The sequence below is a fragment of the Crocuta crocuta genome, unplaced genomic scaffold, assembly GCF_008692635.1.
Source record: "Crocuta crocuta isolate KB4526 unplaced genomic scaffold, BGI_CrCroc_1.0 scaffold78, whole genome shotgun sequence".
Taxonomy (NCBI): domain Eukaryota; kingdom Metazoa; phylum Chordata; class Mammalia; order Carnivora; family Hyaenidae; genus Crocuta; species Crocuta crocuta.
The window spans coordinates 3,923,145-3,937,685 of record NW_027532617.1 but is presented as its reverse complement, the minus strand read 5'-3'; the positions used below and the strand labels follow the sequence as shown (position 1 = coordinate 3,937,685).

The following is a 14,541-nucleotide window of genomic DNA, read 5'->3' as shown; positions in this document are numbered from 1 at the left end:
TGGAAAATCTTGTTGTAGTGTGGTAAAAGGGGCTGAGGCTTAAAGATGAGGAACAGTGTGGCACCTGGGTGGCTCAGTAGGTTAAGTGTCCACCTCTTGATTTCTGCTCAGGTCATGATCCCAGGGTTATGGTATTGTGCCCCATATAGGGCTCCTCGATGAGCATAGAGCCTGCTTGGGTTTCTCTCTGTCTCTGTGTGTCCCTCTTTTAAGTTTCCACATGCTCTCTCTCTCTAAAAAACAAAGCAAAACAAAAAATAAAAGCAAAAATGTAAACATAAATTTCAACTCAGAAGTGGGCAATTTTCCATTTACACTGTTAAGGGTTATTAAATTATATGGGGGGCATATCCCCAAGTGGATTGTGGTTTTCTTATTCATTTTTTCTCTTTCTCCTCAGAAACATAGACCTCCACACACTGCAGGACTTCCAGAAATAAGTCTTGATGTTGAGGAAGTTTGAGCTCCTGCTGAAGTTTCTGAATGGCTAAGTCCAGATAAGTGGTCCAAGAACTAGAAATGGCATTGTCTAGAGGCCAAGGTCACTGGTCCAAAGAAGACATTATGAACTTACTAGAACGTATGGAGACTAACCTTCCATCCAATGACAGCCACACATTCAAAACAGCTCAGTCACAGATGGACTGGGAAAAAGTAGCTTTTAAGGATAATTCTAGAGAAATGTGCAAACTCAAATGGTTGGAGGTTTCTTATCACCTGAGAAAATTTCGCACTTTGACAGAATTAGTCCGGGAAGCTAAGGAACATGTTGAAAAGACCGACAGAAGCAAAAATCCCAAGAAACAACTAGACTTGCCCAAGAAGCCCCTGACTGCTTACCTTCGCTTCTTCAAGGAGAAGTGGCTTCAGTGCTCCCAAAAATATCCCAGCCTGAGCAATCAGGAGCTGACCAAGCTCATGTCTAAGAAATACAAGGAGCGCCCAGAGCAGATACAGCTCAAATACATTCAAGATTTTCAGAAGGAGAAACAAGAATTCCAGGAGAAACTGGCTCGATTCAAGGCTGACCACCCTGATCTATTCCAGAACTCCAACAAATCGAATGCAACCAAGAGAAGCCCAAACAGGGCCCAAAAGAAGTTTCAAGTCATGTGCCAGAAGTGAAGTCTCCCCCAGAAAACTATTTTTACAAGACAATGACATTCCATGGAGAGCTCCAGAAGCCCCCCATGAATGGACATGAGAAGTTCCACTGGGATTTGTGGTTGAGTAGGGAGCTACAAGATGTGCCCCTGAGGCAGCACAGGGTGGAGATTGGCAGGTGCTGGCAGCGAGTCCCACAGAGCCAGAAGGACCATTATAAATAAGCAGCAGGCTGAGGAGCTGCAGAAACAACAGTACAAGGTGGATCTGGATGCCTGGCTCAAGAGCCTGTCTCCTGGAGAGTGTGCTGCCTACAGAGAGGCAACCTATATTAAATGTAAAAACATGAGCATGAGGGGAGGTCCAGACCCCAAGGTCAGACATGATGTCTGAAAATGTCCCTTTTCATTTCCTTCCTCTTTGCCTTCCCTCCTCAACACAAAGGAGGACTGGTTGGAAAGAAAGGATCATGGACAGTATTTTCTGGCTCCCCTCTGTACCCCAAATCCACCCCCTAGAAACTCCACGCACCAAGTGCTCTTGTAATAAACAATGAGACAACAGGGCTGTAGTGAGAACACTGGGTTAGACTGTTTCCTGAAGTGAGAAGTTTCCTCTCATCTTCTGCATGACACAGCTATTAGGGGACACCTAGGAGCCTGGGTGACTCCGACATTTCCTGTGGAATTGTGCCTCAGGACTTCTGTACCTCATCTGTGATGAAAAAGGGGTTGGCCATTCTGAAAGGTGGAAGTAAGCAGAGTCACACAGGAGGCACATTGGTGTATGTATATTGAACTCCTAGATCTCCACGAGTCTTACTAATATAAAAAAATAAAAATAGGGAAGTCAATACAGAAACATTCCTTAAGATAACTGTTTTTATTAAAGGAGGCATGTCACTGGCTGTGATGGATGTGGACATTATATTTCCAGAGAATGGCAAATTCTAAAATGCTTAAAATGGCCAATGCTTGCTATATATATATTACTTAATAAAAATATTTTATATATGTTTATATACATATATAAAAGTTAATTTATTTTAGTCACAAATATAACTTTATGATTTTGCTGCCATAATGTTGCTTTTAAAACTTAGTTGACTAGGTTTTAAAATGTATTTTCTAAGAGTAGCCATGAGTTGATCATTGCAATGGTTTCGTGATCAGTTAGTTCATTTTTCTATTCTTTCTACTTTTGTGAATGTTTATTTTTTTCTATGAATAGAATATTGAAAGCAGAAAAGAACAAATCTATTTTTTTTTAATTTTTGAAAAACTTCAGGGCGCCTGGGTGGTTCAGTTGGTTAAGGGTCCGACTTCAGCTCAGGTCATCATCTCACGGTTCATGGGTTTGAGCCCTGCATCGGGCTCTAATGCTGACAGCTGGCTCAGGGCCTGGAGCCTGTCTTCAGATTCTGTGTCTCCCTCTCTCTCTGACCCTCCTCTGCTCATGCTGTCTCTATCTCTCTCTAAAAAATAAATAAAACACTAAAAAAAGGAAAAAAAGAAAAATTTCATAAACTTCCCGATTTCATTTGAATAAGCGTCTCCATGGACCCAAGGATTTATGATTTGGATCACTGCTCCTCTAGGTGGTTTCTGCACTCATTCCTGGCCGAAGCCTAAACTCTTTCCTGCTGCTCCAGGCACAGGTGAACTTCAGCTTTAACATCCAGGATAGATGGATGGGTGATGAATGGATAGATGGATGAGTTAAGTAATAGATATACAGGTAGATACATCCATACACACATGGATCGATACATGGAGATACAGACATAGATGCATATACTATTCTCGTCTACTGGTGTTTCTGTGAATTCTTGTCTCAGATGCATATTGTTTTCATTATTTATCTTATTGTTATGTTTGGAAATGTATTAAGACTAGTGTTCTCTAATTATACTCTTTTCTCCCTGTATATTCCTGGCTATTTTCATATTGTATTCTCATGAATATTAGTATCATGGAAGTAGTTATATTGTTTTTATATGAAAACCATTAAGGTTTGAAGGTTTAGGTAAGTAGGTGCCTTAGTGAATTATTGTTAAGCGATTTTCTAAGTAGATAATATTTTAAAAATAAAAGCAATAATTACAATTTTATACCTCTAATTCCTTTCTCTTTCTGAATGTGTTGGTTGGAATATCCAGAACAGTGGTAAGTCACAGAAATATACACCTGTCTTACTTCTGAATTTCAAGTTAATAGAATTTGCAATGACTACAATTATGCTGACTAATATACATTTGAAATAAACTATAACCTATTCAGAAAATGCCTATTTACTTACATTATTGTTCCTTTTAATCCATAATGTTAATCATTGTTTAAAAAACTACTTCTCTCATGTATTAGTGCAATTTTTCCTTGGCTATATTCATACTGGGAATTGGGTTATTGAATTAACTAATTATTTTAAGGTTTTATTTTTATTTTTGAGAGAGGGAGAGAGAGCAAGTGTGGGAGGGGCAAACAGAGAGGGAGACTGGCGATCTGAAGCAAGCTCTGGCTGGCAGCAGAGAGCCCGATGCCAGGCTCGAACTCATGACTTGAGCTGAAGTGAGATGCTCAACTGACTGAGCCACCCAGGTGCCCCCAAATTATCTAATTTTAAGCCCACATCACATTCCAGAGAGAAAGCCACTTTTTAATGCTGTATTAAAAATGACTACAGATTAGGCACATTTCCTTTCTTATGGATATTTACACTAGCTTCTGGATATTTATTCACTTCACTATGCTTTTTCATGATCTATATTTGACTTCATTGCTTTTCCAGTTTAGTAAGACCCAAGTGGGTGAGGGAATAGGACTCATTAATTATTACATTGAAGCTGAAGGACTTCCTCAGGCTCCTCCCTAGAAAACTGAAAGAAAATGTAGTTAGGGAGAAGAACCAAGGAGGAAAATCTCTCTCAGAACCATTGCAGACACATAGACTGGGCTAGATTAGAACTTAGGCTCTTTCATTTTGCATACATTGGACAAAAATTGAATGGGAACTATCAAGGAGTCACCTGTGTGCTGTCATGTGCATGGAATCTGAACCACCAGAGGAAGGACACACATCCCCTCATATCGGTGATGCTTGACCTGAGTCTCAAGGAGGCAGCAAGTCAAAGGGAGGAAAGGAGATTGTAGAATTAGTTTGTGCCTACATTTACCACTCTTATCGTTGGGCATTCCTTTCCTTCAAGTACCATAAACTCCTGGTTTCCCTTCACTGCTGTCTCTGTCTTGGAAATCTGCATATTCAATTCATGTAGCCTATATGCTGTTCCAGCATGAACTCATCATGCCCTGTGTTTCTATCTGTCATTCTCACACTGAGTCCACAAATTTCTGCAAAATTTGTATCACACAGTAATGATCTCAGTGACATCTCCATTACATTTTCCTCTGGAACACCATTCTTGAAGTGTCAAAAACAGAATTCATCCCAAACCCAAAACCTGCTCCTTTCTTGAGCAACGATCCCACCCATCATGCAATTGTCCAAATCCTTCCCATTCTATATTCACTGAGGATCCCCTGCCTCACCTGCATCAGCACAGAGCAGGTGCTCCATCCTCTCAACGCACAAGTGTAAACGCGAGCTCCTGGAGGCCTGACAAACTCCAGTGGAATTTTCCTAAATTTTCTTGGCTAGTTCAAACTTCTCAGGCTCTAGCAGTTGTCACACACAGAATAAGATAGGAAGGACCAGATGTGGGACTGGGAACCACAGGCAGCTCCAGCACCTCATCAATGATTTAAAGCGCAACCTTTTTCCGGGGAGGACTGGGTGGCTCAGTTGGTTGAGTATCTGACTCTTGATTTTGGCTTAGGGTCATGAGATGGAGCCCCTGAGTTGGGATCCACGATGAGCATGGAGCCTGCTTAAGATTCTCTCTCTCTCTCTCTCTCTCTCTCTCACTAGCCCGCTTGTGCAAGCTGTCTCTCAAACAATTAATTGAAGTGCAACCTTTTGGACTTGGGCAGTGACTCAAGTAAGGCAGCCGCTGGAAAGTGGATGGAAGGAACAAAGGGCCAAAAGATTTTCTCTTTTACTGGTTGGAAAAAACAAAACAAAACAAGACAAACATGGAGGCCAGGGGATGTCTAGGGGAGGGGAGAGGGTGCTGTACAGAAGGTGGACCCTCCCCTATTCCTCTAGGGCTAAATGGCAGGGAACCCTGGTCACTGGGACAGCCCCAATGTCGGTGGAGAAATCCTGGACATCCTAAGGTCTTCAGGGACTGGGTGGGTCTTAGCTTTCTTCAGAGCAGCGACTGTTTCCCTTGTTCATCCACAACTCCAGGATTAAAGGGAATTCTACATCCTCTCTGCCCACTCCCCTTTGTGTCTATGAAAAAGGCAGTGAGTGGGTAGGTGAAAATGAGTCATCTGAAAGGGACTGCCTAATTTTCAAGAAAGTCATGTGAACCACCACGACGACATACAGAGGAATCTGGGGTTCTGCGAGGCCCACCTGTCGCCAGCTTTGGAAGGAAGTGTCCCACTGTCCCGAAGGCTAAGGCCTCCCGGTTCATCCCCGAGACTCCGAGAGCAGTGGAGGGCAATGTCCCACCTGTTGCCAGGGTGAAAGAAAATCCTAGAAGGCGAGGGTCCCTAAATCCACACTCTCCAATTCACAGAGATTCAAACCCGATCGGAAATCCAAGGGTGTGCATGGGCATCCGTTCCTGTCAGCGGCACAGGGCGGCGGCGACCACACCCACCACCGCACAGTGACAGCCTCAAGTGGTCCTGCAGCCAAGGCCCCTTTGCTCACGGACTCTCGGGTGCTTGCTCAGCCTCGTGACTTGTCCTGCTCGGGGTGAATCTGCAGGGGGGACGAGGGAGCACGGACAGCGCGGTCTGCGGGGAAAACAAAAAACGAAAACAGGGAAGCGGGGCTGTCGGAAACGGACTCAGGCAGCGAGAGGACCGGGTGGGGGCCGGAGGGAGGGAATAAGGGCCCACAAGAGGGAGCCCGAGAGCGAGCGGGGCCGACTGGACAGGAGCCAAGAGGCTTCGCCAAGCGCTTCCAGGCCCGGGGACCCTCCGGGCTCTGCGCACCTGCCTTAGTGGGAGACGGGGTCCGCCCAGCCGGCCGCCCAGCCGGGAGCCTTTCTCCGGGTGCTGAAGTCAGGGGTGACGTAGAAGGGGGAGGGGGTGCGAGTGGTGATTGCATTCGGGTCTGAAAGCGAACCTGGGACGTAGCTCAAGACCTGAACCGAAGCCGGGAGGTCGCGGGAGGAATGCAGCGCGGGGCGTCCTCAAAACCAAAGCGAAACCCACTCAAATCCTTTAAGCGGCTTCCCTTCCTACCCGCCCCCAGGGAGACTCTACTCGGGATTTCTTAGCTTCGTAGAAGGGCGGCCCAGAAGCGCGCCGGCTGCCTGCGACCTCAACCCTCATCCCACGCGGATGATTGGGACGAGCACTGGCCATCACAGCTCCCCACATTTTACACCAAGAAGTGCATGGGCTCAGATTTCTCCTCCTGGGCCTTTGGGCGCTCGATTCCAGCCACTGGGTTGAGAATAAGCAGGATTCCACCTTCGGGGTCCCGGTGGAGAGTAAGAGGAAAGGATGGACGAAGAGAAGCCGACCTCGGCACTGTCGCCAGCTGACAATATTTTTGATGCCAATTCTCTAACAAATACAGGGGAGAGGATGATTCCTCTAAGCCATAGGGAAAATAAGAAAATTGCCGAAAAGGAAAAGAAGTCTGTTCTCGAAGAGGCAGATGCAGAAGCCTGGACGAGCTCAGCTTCTGACATCACCAGTTGTTCTTGAGTCACTGGGCTCCGCTTAAGATATACCTACTGGGCTGGAATTTTCGTCTCCTTTAGCAAAGTGCTGAAGATCTTGCAAAGACTGGATCAGAGAGAGAAAGAAGAGAAAACAAAATATTATGATAAGAGAGGAGAAAAATTAAACTGCAGAGACACAACAACAAAAAATATCCAAACCTTTCTCCCAAGTCTTCACAGACTCTCCCGCGGAGGGTTGGAGGCAGGCTTTCTCCTGCACATCTGGAAAAGCTGCAAAATTGCACTTCAGGTCAATGAACATGCCCCTCTACGGCCAGCATCCTTCTTTTTAAAAAAAATTATTTTACCAATTTGAAAATTGCAGAAAGTCCAGAATCTCGTAGAAGCCCTCAAATGCTAATTCACCTGCTCTCTGTTATTTCCATTATTTTTTCTGTGTCTTCATTCTTTTATTCTCTCTGTATCTGTTTTATGTTCTTATATATTTTTTAAGAAATAATGGTAGCATGCTTTTTGTTAGCTTTTTTATGCATAATTTACATACATCATGGTTTGATTAATTTAATGTTTTGATAAATCGTAGAGTCATGTTGAAAGACAAAGGACAGACCAGCTGATATTTTAGGTAACACCAAAAGATTATTATCACTTAAAAGGAGCATATTTATTAAATTGGCTTGAAAATTCGTATTTAATAAGGAAAATAAATGTGTATCACAAAGGAACAATATAATTAGAAGAGATCAGTTGAGCTAACTTCCTGAATCTTAGAAAGACTGTTCACTGAATGTAATTTATGGATCATGTGGGGATCAGCGGTTTCTGGAATCCATAAGGCAGGAAAGTATATCTGAAGGAATATTTGGGAACATAGTGAAAGTATACAGTTCCACATTTTGACCCACGAATATATCTTCCTACCCAGAGGTCTGTAAACATAATATGGTAAAGATATTGTCAAAGGAAAGATGTATTTCATAACACAAAGTAAAGATACTCCCACATCCAGGTGTCAGTATTGCCTACCCTGACCCAACTCTAACCCCTTCTCCCACAGAGGTAACCACATCCTGGTGATTAATATATCCTGACACTAATTATCACATTTTTGAAATTTATATTTCAATTTTAATATTGAAAACATTTTCAATATTTAATTCAATCCTTATAGCACATGCTCTTCTGGTGTGATTTCATTTGTTTAAAATTATGTTGGTGAGATGTATCTCCCCCGTTTTATATAGCAATTGTTTCTTAAAATTTTGTTTCATAGTATTCCAGTATGTGAGTATACCGTCATATACCAACTGTTCAGTTCCATTTGGGTAAGTGTAAATACTGCTGCCGTGAAGAAATTGTGCATGTCAAAGATTATGGGGGCGAGTGCAATGTACGGAGTTCCCTACTTCTCCGCCGTTTTGCCCCCTCCTCCATTCCAGTAAAAAGATTATTTGTCTAGGACCAAATTATCCAAAATATAATTGCAATATCATAGCTTCTCTAAAGAGAAAAATGTGACCATCGGTATGACTATATGAAGGCAAACCAAAGTCAGACGTTTCAGACTGTATAGACAGCAATAGTACAGCTGATGATAGCTCTGTGAGAAGCACACACTTTCCTAGGGTGACACATGATTTCAGTGGAAGGGCGCAGGCATTTTAACTAGACACAGCTGGCCTTCTGGTAATGTGATCGCCACATGACAGTGACTCTTCTCAGCCCTCAATGTAGATGCTATTAGTTTCTTCTTTCACTTACTGTTACCATTTCTGTTTCTAATGATATAAAAGTGGTTTCTTTACGTGTTCAAATATACTAGCCATGTGAACACCTTTCAAAGAAGCTTGCACGAGTGCGAACACCTCACCTGTTAAGTGTAAAAATGTGAGCACGTACATCAGGTGTTCACCCTCTGCTTTGTTAAACCATATAGAAATCTTTTTATCTGTTACTCACCATTTTGTCTTCCATCCTTTTATTTTAAACCTTTCTGAAATATGTCTTGCATTCAGCATAGAATTTAGTTTTGCTTTGTGATTTAATTTGGCAATATCTTTTCTTTTAATAAGAGAATTAAGTTCATTTACTTTTATTGACATGAGAATTTTGTGTGGTTTTATTTTGGTGATAGTATTTTCTGCTATGTATTGTATGCACATATCTGTCTTTCACCAACTTATTTGTATTTGTTACTTTTGCTCTGGTGTGACAGTATTTATAGGAAGGCTGGATTTTCTTCTGATGGCTTCCTGATATAAAGTCCTCTTTTTCTTCAGACAGTCGTCGTTGTCTCTAAACTAAGACAACATTAGCTTGTATTCTCTTTCTTCCCCTCCCTGTGCTCCCCATCATCCTTCATCTGGATATCATAATACTAACATTAAGTAAATATGCCTACAGCCTACGCTCAAGTCTACACACAATATCCTGCCGACTCTGGGACATTATAGATGAAGTGGTCTGTAAGCTCATTCTATGCGATACCTTTCTTCCTCCCATTCTCCCATCTTTCTTAATCTCATCATTTCTACATTATCAGAGCACCTACTAATTAGATTCCTGTCCATTTTGTCCTGTACATGATTTTGTCTTTGAGGCTCAATATATTCTGCACTCACCACCATACTACAAGTAGAAGGTTTAAAAAATGTGTGGAGTGGGGCACCTGGGTGGCTCAGTTGGATAAGCGTCCGACTTCGGCTCAGGTCATGATCTCATGGTTCGTGGGTTCGAGCCCTGGGTCGGACTCTGTGCTGACAGCTGGCTCAGAGCCTGGAGCCTGTTTCAGATTCTATGTCTCCCTCTTTCTCTGACCCTCCCCTGCTCACGCTGCCTCTCTCTCTCTCTCAGAAATAAATAAAACATTAAAAAATTAAAAACATGGGAAGAAAGCAAACAAAAATATATCTGCTGGTGGAATAGAAGGCAGCGAAAGAGAACAAAAGAGGGGGAATGAGAATGAATATGTTAATTCTGGGTGGGGCGGGCAGAATACTAAGCGAGGTCTCTATGATAGCAGGAGGCAATGGTTGATTGGGAAAAGGTGGAGTTTATACCTCTTTGTGGGAGGAGGGAAGCCCTGCCCCTAATAAAAAGCTAAGCAGAATTAAGAACCGGTGATGTTTGGGATCAATGTTTTGACGCCCAGGTAAGAGTTGGAGAATGCTCTCTTAGCATTTATTTCCCAAGAAAATGTTAGGTACGATTTGCTGAGTGTCTGTCTGTATTGTGATGGATTTGAGTAGAAAGAAACTGACTAGTAAAAAGGGCCAGAAGATTATATCAGGTTGAACCATGACTTCCTATTTTACCTGCACAGCATCTGGTATTTCTGGAACTGGAAGGTAAAGAAATTATCTGTACTTGGGCTTGTTGAGACCAGCCTTCTCCTCCTATGTATCTAATCTTTTTTTGGGCCTCAGTGTCCTTGTCCAGCTCAAGTTATAATTGGTTTCCTGAATTTTCATCCCAGGTCAGGGCTTTGCCCTGGAGGCGGTTAATTTGCTGGGTTCACAGGGTACAGACCACTCTCTCCATCAGCTCTTGCCATTGTCACTGTTCCCCACAGACTGAGATCTGGGGACCCTCTCCAGGCCTCAGCTGCTGCTCTAGGTTATGGTTATGTTTTTGAGATCTCTGCACCAACTTAGGGGTTGCCTATCCATTACCAGTTGCGTTTCTAAGCTTTCCAGCTGTTAGAGTCTCTGGAAATCCTCTTGGCTTTCTTTCACGTCCTCTGAGACAATTGGTGATTTCCTCTGGGTCCTGGTAGTTTTGTTCCACTTGCTCAACTTGGGGTTCATGGGGTTACCTCATCATGTTGTTTAGTCATATATTTTGTTTTGTTCTCCTTGCTCTGCCGGTTCTTCTGGTGGATTCAGAGGTATTAAAAATATGCTGTTGCTACTAATATCCTGCCTAGAAGCCCTACTGATTAAAATGTTTTGTGTGCACATGATTTAAAGCTGTAATTTTAATTCAGAGTTATTTGACAGAGAACAGAAGAGCCTCCTTACATTTGTATCTTAGATACAAATAGAATGGGAAAACATAAATTACCAAAAATCAAACCTACCCATCAGCCATTAACCATAAACTGAAATGGTATTCAGCTGTTACAAATGAGGGGGTACAAACTTACTTGGGGGTAACTATATGCTAAATTAAAAAAAAATAATTTACTCATGTGACTACTTTATTGTTAAAAAAACAATACAACTATACATGCACATATCCTCAATCAAATGGGTACAGACATTAAGAAATGACTAGATTGAGTAAACAGTTTAATAGTTTGAATTGTAACTTTATGTTCTGTGGATATTTTGTATGCTAGAAGGAGGCATTACTGTTTTTTATCTTATTTCTAACTTTGAGATAACTTTAGATTCACACACAGTTGTAAATTATTGAAACACAGAAGTTCCTAATAGCCTTCACCCATTTTTCCCCAGTGGTGGTCTCTTGCCTGACAATGTGGAAATTGACATTGATACAAGTCACAAGTCTTACTCAAATTTCACAAGTTTTTTATTTTTTACATTTTTTAAATGTTTATTTTCTGAGAGACTGAGAGTGAGAGGGTGCAAGGTGGGGCAGGGGCAAAGAGGGCAACTGAGGATCCTAAGAGGGCTTTGAGCTGACTTCAGAGAGCTCAGTGAGGGGCTCAAACTCACAAACCTTGAGAGCATGACCTGAGCCAAAGTCAGATGCTTAACTGACCAAGCCACCCGGGTGCCCCCAGATTTCACAAGTTTTACATTTACTACTTTGTGCGTGCGTTTTCTTTCCTTATATGTGTACATTCGTGTAACCACCAACACGATCAAGATACAGAATGTTCTACACAAAGATCCGTTTTCCTATCCTTTAGAGCCCCAGCCAGCCCCTTTCATTCTTTCTATCTTTAACCCATACCACCAACCAATTTGTTCTCCATCTCTACAAGCTTGCTGTTTTAGGAACCTAATAAATGGGATCATATGTTTCAAAACCTTTTGCGATCAACTTTTAAAAGCCTCATAATTCCCTGGGGATCCCTTTGGCTTTCACATACATTCCTACTTTGTTTCTATACTATAGCTGGTTTATTGTTGTGTTGTATTTCCTGGTATGGATGGATGTAGTTTGTTTAACCATTCACCCGTTGACAGATTTGGGTTGTTTTCATTTTAGGGCTAATATGAATACAGTGTATACATATTCATGTGTATGTTTCTGTGTGAACATAAACCTATTTCATATCTCTAGGATAAATGCCCTAGAACTCGGTTGATGGGGCTTTTGGGAACCACATAGCTACAATGTATGTGTGATTTGTTCTTTTGCATTCTTGCCAGGATTTGGTGTTGACACTTGATTTTAGCCATTCTGAGAGAACGGTGATTTTTCATTGTGGTTTCAATGTGCATTTTCCTAATGGCTAAAAATATATGAATATGTTTTCCTTATTTACCATCTATATATCATTTTCAGTGAAATGTCTATTTTGTGCCTTTTGCCTGTTTTCTAACTGGATAAGTTTCCTTAAAACTGTTTTAAGAATTCTTTATTGTGGATACAAGTCTTTTTTCAGATATGTGGCATCTAAATGATTTCTTGAAATATACAGTTTGTCTTTTCATGTACAACATCTTCCCCAGGGAGAAGTTCTAATTTTGACAAAGTCCAATCTTACAAATTTTCTTGTTGTGGATTGTGCTTTTGTTTGTCAGGCCTAAAAATTCTGTACCAAATGCCAAGTCCCACGGATTTTCCTCAAAAGTTTTATAGCTTTACTTTTATATCTGCGATGTGAGTTAATGTTTTGTATAAGGTGTGAATATAGGTCAAAGTTCATCCAATTGCTCCAGCACCATTAGTTGAAAAGGTTATCCTTTGAACTGCTTATCAACCCTTTAAAAACTTAGTTCAGGGGAGCCTGGGTGGCTCAGTGGGTTAAGCGGGTCCAAGTTTGGCTCAGGTCATGATCTCACTGTTGAATTCAAGCCCTGTGTGAGGCTCTGTGCTGACAGGTCAGAGCCTGGACCTGCTTAGGATTCTGTGTGTGTGTCTCTCTCTGACCCTCCCCTGCTAGCATTCTGTCTCTCTCAAAAATAAACAAACATTAAAAAAAAATTTTTTTTAATTAGTTATACATATTTGTGTGAATCCATTACTTTTTAAGAAAGTAAAAACTTAATATTCATCAGTTATGTAAATTTAACTGCCCTTTTTTTTTCTTTTTCTTTTCTTTTTTTTTTTTAGAAGACCTACTTCTGAAAATAGAATAAAACACCTTTAGGGGTCAAATCAGTCACTATGCATAACACCCTTAAAAATACTAAGATAAAAACTAATCAAGCAACTAAAATGATATCAGACTGTAAGTAATTAAGTTAATTTGAATTAATAGGTTTTTTTCTGTATATTAGAATGAGTTCAGAAAGGCCTGTTTTATCTTTAAATAAGAAAAGCTTAGCTTTCATTTCAGACTGGAATTGGTGGGTTACTGCCCCCTTGTGGAAATTTCCTTCCATTAAGGCTATTCTAATATGTAATGGGGTTGTGTGATCCTCACAAGAGCAATTTTCTGTTTTCCCAATTTCTCAAATATGCAACTTTAGAGAGGCCTTTTTCCCCCTTTATTAAAAATAGTTGTAGATATCTGCCTCAGGGAGCTTCAGTTGTGGTAAATTTGTTAAATGTGCTCCAGACAATCTTATTAAAACTTACACTACAAGCAGGGTGGGTTTTTATTTTCTGTGAAAAATGAAAGTTGATTCTACAAGTAAAAAAAAAAAAATATCAAGGTGTCTTGAAAAACACACTTTGAAGGACTTGTACTCGAGCTCCCTTTAAGAATGAGTCCCATTGGAATTGGCAAAGAAGAAGTCAAACTTTCACTCTTCGCAGATGACATGATACTCTACATCGAAAACCCGACAGACTCCACCAGAAGCCTACTAGAACTGATTCAAGAATTCAGCGAAGTTGCAGGGTACAAAATCAACGTACAGAAATCAGTTGCATTTTTATACACCAACAATGAAGCAACAGAAAGAGAAATCAAGAAACTGATCCCATTCACAATTGCACAAAAAACCATAAAATACCTCGGAATAAACCTAACCAAGGATACAAGANAAAAAAAAAAAAAAAAAAAAAGAATGAGTCCCATTGGAGTATGTATGTTTAGACCAGTGCTTCTCCAAATGGAAGTACACTTAGGTCACTGGGTGTGCTCTAAAACTGCTGTCAGCTGTCTATGACCATCTCAAGTGACCTTAAGGAGATAACAAAAAACAAGAAGAACTGGAAAGCCAGTTAAGCAGAGGCATGCAGGCACTAGTTTTGAAAAATCAGATATGATAGAAACAATGTATTAAGATTATCTAAGGGTCTTTCATGGGTCTATTTGGAAATCAGTTAAACCTTAGTATTTACAACCAGGAAAATTATACCTTTTGAGGCACAAGTATTGGCAGAACTGCTTATAAACCCATATGTCCCTTTTCCTTCCTGCATATGATTCCTTATAAACTAACAAGCTACAGAGCAATCTGAAATACTGTCTCTCCCAGGCTATAGTCCTCAGTAGTACAACAAATAAGGCATTTACTAACCTATTTTGAGATTGGCTTTTTTTTTTTTTTTTTTTTTTAAAATTCTCTCCCATGCCAAAA

The 14,541-nt window shown here is 41.1% G+C and overlaps 1 protein-coding gene and 1 long non-coding RNA gene across 2 annotated transcripts in view; one reads left to right on the top strand and one right to left on the bottom strand.

The window, feature by feature from the left end:
* The first annotated feature begins 513 nt into the window (after positions 1–513).
* UBTFL1 (upstream binding transcription factor like 1) lies at positions 514–1,497 on the top strand. Its single transcript, XM_077780606.1, is given in 3 exon segments — positions 514–1,105; positions 1,108–1,325; positions 1,327–1,497. Coding segments are annotated over 3 exon segments (975 nt in total). The 5' UTR covers positions 514–519.
* A 5,231-nt stretch (positions 1,498–6,728) lies between these two features.
* LOC144245173 (uncharacterized) overlaps positions 6,729–14,541 on the bottom strand; it is a 29,064-nt gene continuing 21,251 nt past the window's right edge. The window contains exons 2-3 of the long non-coding RNA XR_013339179.1: positions 7,073–7,144; positions 6,729–6,977 (exon numbers count right to left, since the gene is read on the bottom strand). This is a non-coding gene — a long non-coding RNA (uncharacterized LOC144245173). The remainder of the gene's footprint in view (positions 6,978–7,072; positions 7,145–14,541) is intronic.